Source organism: Aethalodelphis obliquidens, unplaced genomic scaffold (assembly GCF_003676395.1).
Source record: "Aethalodelphis obliquidens isolate GAN/ISIS:26980383/991018 unplaced genomic scaffold, ASM367639v1 scaffold42, whole genome shotgun sequence".
NCBI classification, from domain to species: Eukaryota; Metazoa; Chordata; class Mammalia; order Artiodactyla; family Delphinidae; genus Aethalodelphis; species Aethalodelphis obliquidens.
This window is the reverse complement of record NW_020837986.1, coordinates 13,597,652-13,604,080: the sequence shown is the minus strand read 5'-3', so window position 1 is coordinate 13,604,080 and position 6,429 is coordinate 13,597,652. Positions and strand designations below refer to the sequence as shown.

General features: G+C 47.9%; 1 protein-coding gene across 1 annotated transcript; it reads right to left on the bottom strand.

The window, feature by feature from the left end:
- Positions 1 to 2,659: 2,659 nt before the first annotated feature.
- On the bottom strand, positions 2,660 to 4,694 carry DEFB124 (defensin beta 124). The gene is made up of 2 exons (XM_027078659.1): positions 4,637 to 4,694; positions 2,660 to 2,863 (listed from the first exon to the last, which is right to left on the bottom strand). The coding sequence occupies exons 1-2, from the start codon at positions 4,692 to 4,694 to the stop codon at positions 2,709 to 2,711; spliced, it is 213 nt and encodes a 70-aa protein (XP_026934460.1). The 3' UTR covers positions 2,660 to 2,708.
- Between the last annotated feature and the right edge of the window lie 1,735 nt (positions 4,695 to 6,429).

The following is a 6,429-nucleotide window of genomic DNA, read 5'->3' as shown; positions in this document are numbered from 1 at the left end:
TATATGAAACTATATTCATGTATAATTATGTATGTGCGCATATGTATATATATGTATTCATATATATATATATATGAAACTATATTTGCATATAATTATATATGTATGTGTATATATGTATATATATATGGGGAGGAAATGAAAAGGTTATAGTGGTAAAATAGTCGTATTTGGAAAAACTGCATGAAAGGTCTACAGGAATTCGTTGCGCTATTCTTGCCGATTTTCGGTAGGTCTGAAATTCCATGGAGAAGGCCAGCGGCGGGCCTCTTGCTCCATAGAAGTGATAGCGATTGCAGAAGCTTTCACTTGCTGAGCACTTATAATGTGCCAGATGCTCCCATCTGACCCCACTGCTACCCCGCAAAGACCTGTCATTACGCCCATTTTGAAGAGCAGGATCCTGGCATCAGACAGGGGAAGTGACTTGCCCCAATCACACGGCCTGTGGCCTGTACATGTCCGAGTATGAACTTGAGTCTGTCTGACTCCTCACTCCTAGAAATCATTACCATCTCCACCGCATGAAGGTCACAAATTCCCTTGCACTACGTCTGGGAGTATACAAAGAAAACACAGCTTCTTTATTCTTTGTAAAACAACTGAGGGGGAAGGGGTCTGAGTACAGAACTAAATTTAGTTCAATCCAGCTTAATTCAACAGTTTAAATAGTCTCTTAAGGTTTCCTGAGTTCTGAGGGACTTAATCTATTTGGTAAAATTGCTCAGGGTTTCGGATCCCTCCTCTCCTCTCCCTGCTCCTCCCAATTATGGTGGCCGGGAATGAGGAGGTGCGATGGTCCAGTGCTGGCTGGCATCTGCTGGAGTCTGGGTAGTTTGAGTCTGTCACTGAGAACACTCACTGCTTCCAGCTAAGGTCAAGTCGCTGGTGAACTGGTCTTGGCATCCCTCAGACTCACTGAGGCCTAGTGGGACAGGAGACTGACACGTCACTTCATGTCAGCTCTCTGTGATTCTGTGGCCTTGTCTGGGGTTCTTATCCCCTTTCTAGGCTCTAAACATCAAGCCCACCTCGCCCCCACCACATTGGGTCCTAAAACAGGCCCACTGGCAATCAGTTCAATGTCTAGGCCACCCAGAAACTAAGGAAGGTACGGAGGCAGGACTGATAATCCGGTGGGATGCTTTGTTATTAAATAATGCAGTGCTTCCCTCCTGGTTGGTAGAAGGTGCTGCCCCAAGCCCTTGGGTGTCTCCTCCTCCACTCCAGCTGCTTCTGTCTGACCTAGGGATCCCCAGATCCCTCTCATATCAGAAACTAAGGAGTTAACACCTGGCACAGCAGGCAGCCTCCAAGACTGTGCTCCAGCCTCAGGCTCAGCATCCCTTCTGAGGTTAAGTACTTTGAAACTCACCACTCCTCTCTTAGCCTGGCCATGCAAGGTCCATTCTCCTATTCCAAGGCTACCCTGACCTTCTCCAAAAACTCTCAAAGGACAGTGGACAAGAGCCCTTCTGCCCTTGGCCTTCCCCTCAACTTATGCAATGTGCCTGCCCCTTTCCGGGCTCAGTCCCAGAGAGAAGGTGGGCAAACACCGAGGGCCTTCTCCAACTCCCTTTCTCCCAAGCTCAAGTTTACTATAGAGGCTAAAACAGCTGGATAATTTCTTTCCCAGCCTCCCCTTACAGCAGGAGTAGCCATGTGACACAGCTCTGGCCCATGAGAAGTAAGCAGAAGTCTGCTGAGGGGGATTCCAGGGAAAGTTTTTGCTTTCCTGGTGCAAGTGAGAAACTAGCCCATGCCAACCCTCCCCCACTTCCTGCTTTAAACAAGGACGTTAGGCCTGAGGTTTTGGTAGCCGTTTGTGACCCAAGAGGATCCCAGATGTTTGCCCTGAATCTGGAGGTAACATGGTTGCTGCCTACCTCCAGATTTCTTTTGATGTAAGAATCATAAGCCCCTACAAGTTGAGTTTCCTATTTTTTTCAGCCAAACGCAATCCTGATACGGGGTAATTAGAATGCATGTCTGTCTACCCACTTCCCGGACTCTGCTCATGTTTTCTCCCTGCCTTGCTGTTCCCAGTTCCTTGGTCCTGGGAGAAGCAGACTTTTCCTCTGTCACCCCTCCCTGCATATGTGAAAACTTCACTTTCATAAAATCCTCATGGTCCTTCCTACCTGGACAGCCTCTTGAAATACTAACGTAGAGGTTAAATGAACACAGAAAAATCCTTTCACTCTCAACAGCCCCTGCCTTTCAAGCGGAATGTACCGTCTCATTCTGAATACCAGAGGCTTATTATTAACTCTATCATTACTAATTATTACCATTATTAAGTTATTACCATTATTAAGTTAATTATTACCATTATTAACTTGTTATCATTACTATTAACTCTATCTTTCTTTTTGCATTCCTTCTATAAACTCCTAATCTCCTGATATTATCATTATCCCCATTTTACAGATGAGGAGACTGGGAAGGCTTATGGAAGTAGAGTAATTTTTCCGGAGTTAGATAGAGTGAAAGTGATACAGGCTGGACCGGAACCATTTACAATGGTCATTAATGCCCACTCTCCTTGGATACCTCACTTCCCTCCATCAACCATCCCTCCATCCCTCCCACATTCTGGACCTCCCCCACCCCTCACCCCAGCCCCAGGGGTGGCGAGGCAATGACAAGAGGAGACAGCTGGCAGCTTGTGCTTTACTGGAGAGCAAGGATGTCAGCCCCAGAACCAGCTAAACATTTTCAGGCTTGGAGGCCAGAGGCATAAGTCCATAGGGGAGACAGCACAGGGAGGCATCCGGGCACAGGTGCATGTAGGTTTCGTACTTCGTGCAGTAAGGCCGGCAGGCCCCGTGGCCCTTCCAGCACCGTTTGAATTCACTTCTCCCTATGCAGGGGAAGACTCCGGGTCACAGAGCCATCCAGGGGTTGCAGGTTATATCACTGGTCACAGATTTAACAAGAGATCAAGGTCACAGATTAGACCACTGACCACAAGTTAGACTACAAGCTACCAATTAGCTCTGTAGTCATTTGTTAGATAGACTCTGGTCGTAGAGCAGCCCTCAGGTCATAAGTTAGGCCACAAAAGAAGAGCTATGACCACAGGTCAAGGGTTAGACTAGAGGTAACAGGCTAGACCACTACCCATAAATAATACAATCAGTTATAATTTAGACCACAGATCTCAGTCGAGGTTAACCCACACATCATAATTTTAACCACTGGTTACAAATCAGAGATGAATTTCTCATTCAGCTTAACCCACACCCCAAGTACACTCTAAGCACTTTTCATAAAAACAGTATTCGATTGTAGTTTGTCTTATTATAATCCCAGTATATGGGTTAAGGAAACCAAGGCACGGAAAGATTAACAAATTTGCCCAAGGTCACACAGCCATTAAAGGAGCAGAGCCAGCCTTCAAATCCAGGCCATCTGGCTCCAGAGCCCAGACTTGTAACCATTATTCAAACTGCATTGCACACATAGGGACCTGTTTAATGTTACGATTTAGTGAAGAAATTTCCAACCATGGGCCATGAAAAAGGTGAGGCTTTGGGTCAATATCCCCTCCAAGGGTCTTTGGTCACAGCATGGTGTGGGGCACCTCCTTCATTTATTAATTCAGCAAACATGGGGCACTGGGAGTATCACAGTGAACAAGGTGGCCATGGTCCATGCCCTCAAGGAGCTTCCACCTGACAGGGAAGGGGGTTAAAACCCAAGCAAATAAATACAATAAGTAGAGTTGCGGTAAGTGCCCTGAAATAAGTGATCAGGGTGCTGTGATGCAATTAGGGCAGGTGTGGGAAGTGAGGAGCGAGGAGGACCACTTAGGCCTGTCACAGTGATATTTCTAGATATATGACCCAGCAACTCGGAAGAACTGGGACTGAGTAGGAGATGGAGGGAAAAAGCTTCCCTGCCTCACCCTGGATTAAAAGAGATCCCAAGGGGCTTCCCTGGTGGCGCAGTGGTTGGGAGTCCGCCTGTCGATGCAGGGGACACGGGTTCGTGCCCCGGTCCGGGAGGATCCCACATGCCGCGGAGTGGCTGGGCCCGTGAGCCATGGCCGCTGAGCCTGCGCGTCCGGAGCCTGTGCTCCGCAGCGGGAGAGGCCACAACAGTGAGAGGCCCGCATACCGCAGAAAAAAAAAAAAAAAGTATCAGAGGTCTTTTTCAACCATCCCTATCAGCTCTTCCATCACTCCCCACATGCACCTGACACACTAGCGTCTTGTCTTGCTTTTATTCTTCGTAGTACCAATACTTATCTCTAACATATTATATGTTTATTTGGTTATTTTCTGTCTCTACTGACTAAAATATCAGCTCCATGAAAGCAAGAACCTTGTTTGCTTTCACTGCTTGATCCCCAGACATTGTAATAGTGCCTGGAACACAGTAAATGTCTTTATAATGAATATTTGTTGAGTGAATCCCATTTTAAAAATGAGGAACCAGAGGTATGGGCTGATTCAGCAACTCACTCTAAGCTGCCCAGCAAGTCAGTGGTGAGGCCAGAACTTAAACGCTGGTCTAGGCCTCCTCTGTCCCCCAGAAGCTGAGAACCTATCCTTCATTTCTACACATACACATATACACACGCACACACACGCACACACACGCACACACACACATACACAGGTGATGTTACCTGGCGGCACATGAACCAGGACCAGGAAAGCCACAAAAAGCAGAAGCAGCTGTGTCATGGCCACAGGGCTCTAGAGCGGGGCAGGGGGCCACTGGGGAGAACACAAGAGAGGAGGAACCAAGCACACCGAGTCTTGCTGCCTATGGCCCAGCCTTTATTGGGCTGCAGATCAAGGCAGGAGTGTGGGCAGCAGGAGATCTAAGTGGGAGCCTGAGGCCCTGTGGCCCCAAGGATAGAGTGGATCTCAGCCAGCTACGTGGGGAACTGATCAGCCATACCGTCTGGAGGTTGCTGAGCTCTGAATCTGGGGACAGAATGTCCTGAAGCAATGCTTGGGGTCAGAAACTGTACCTCTTCCCCACCTGAGAGGGTGGGGAAAGCCTTGGTTTCAGAGAGACCTGGTTCAATGCCAGCATCTCCCTCTAATCACTATGATACCTTGGACAAGGCACTTAGCCTCTCTGAGCTCCAGGTTGTCACCTAGGAAATGATGACAAGCCTCCCTTGCAAGACTAAATACACGGAGGTTCCCTTCCCATGCCGAAGACACAGAACCAGAACTCACTGACGCATTCAAACAAGCATGTACAGTTGACCCTTGAACAACACAGGGGTTAGGGGCGCCAACCCTCAACGGCAGTCAACAATCCACCTATAACTTATAGTTGGCCCTCTGGATCTGCAGTTCTTCATATCCGAGGTCCTGCATCTGCAGATTCAACCAACCTCAGATCATGCAGTACTGCAGTATTTACTACTGAAAAAAATACTTAACTGGACCTGCGCACTTCAAACCTGTGTTGTTCAAGGGCCAACTGTATTTAGGCTTACTCAGAAAATGCGAAGAGTAATAATGCAAACCTCACAGAAAGTAATGGATACCTGGCTCACTTAGAGGATTAAAGGAAATAATACAATGGTTCTCAAAGTGTGGTACCCAGACTAGCAAGCAGCAGCAATACCTGGGGCTTGTTAGAAATGCAAATTCTCAAGCTCAATCCAAACCCACTGAATCAAAAGTTCTGGGGGTGGATCCCAGCAAGCTATGGTTTAACAAGCCCTCCAGGTGATTCTAACGCACCACTAAAGTTTGAGGCCACTGAGATAATATGGGTACAGAGCTTAGAACAGTGTCTGGTACACAGGCATCTGAGTTGCATCTTGGAAGATGAGTAGCGGGGAGGGTATTCAGGCAGAAGGAACAGAATGTGCCTGAAAGAGTAGGGTATTGGCTAGAGCAAGGAGTTTGTTGGAAGAGATTGGAAATGACCTTGTAGAGGACCAGAGCCAGAGCACAATGGGTCTTGAATGCCAAGTTCAGGCTTTTGTATTGTAGACAACTGTAAGTTTTGTAGCAAGGATGTCAACTGTTCAGATTTCAGTTTTGAATAGAGAAACTGAAACCCAAAGAAGGGAGGTGACTTGCCTAAGGCCATACAGCAATTGAGTTGTCTCACTCCCAGACAGTGCTGCACCACTCACAGCCCATCTTGTAGGTGGCAAAGGAAAGCTTAGAGGGCCAAGCCACAGAAGGAAACCAGGCGTGAGGGCGTTTAGCATCTGCCCAAAGACCTGCAGGGGCTGAGTTAGTCCACCAGGCTGCTGTGGGAGTTGCTCTGAGCTGGACACTTGGACCCCCTCAGCCATGACAATGAGCTCCACCCACAGGTACAGGCTGGTCGCCGTGGGGCCCACATACATGCCTGCCCCGGTCCATCATGACCTAAAAGGAAGCACCTTGCTCAAAGACCCATGGATGGCCAAAATCACAAGTTCCCTACAGCCAACTTCTC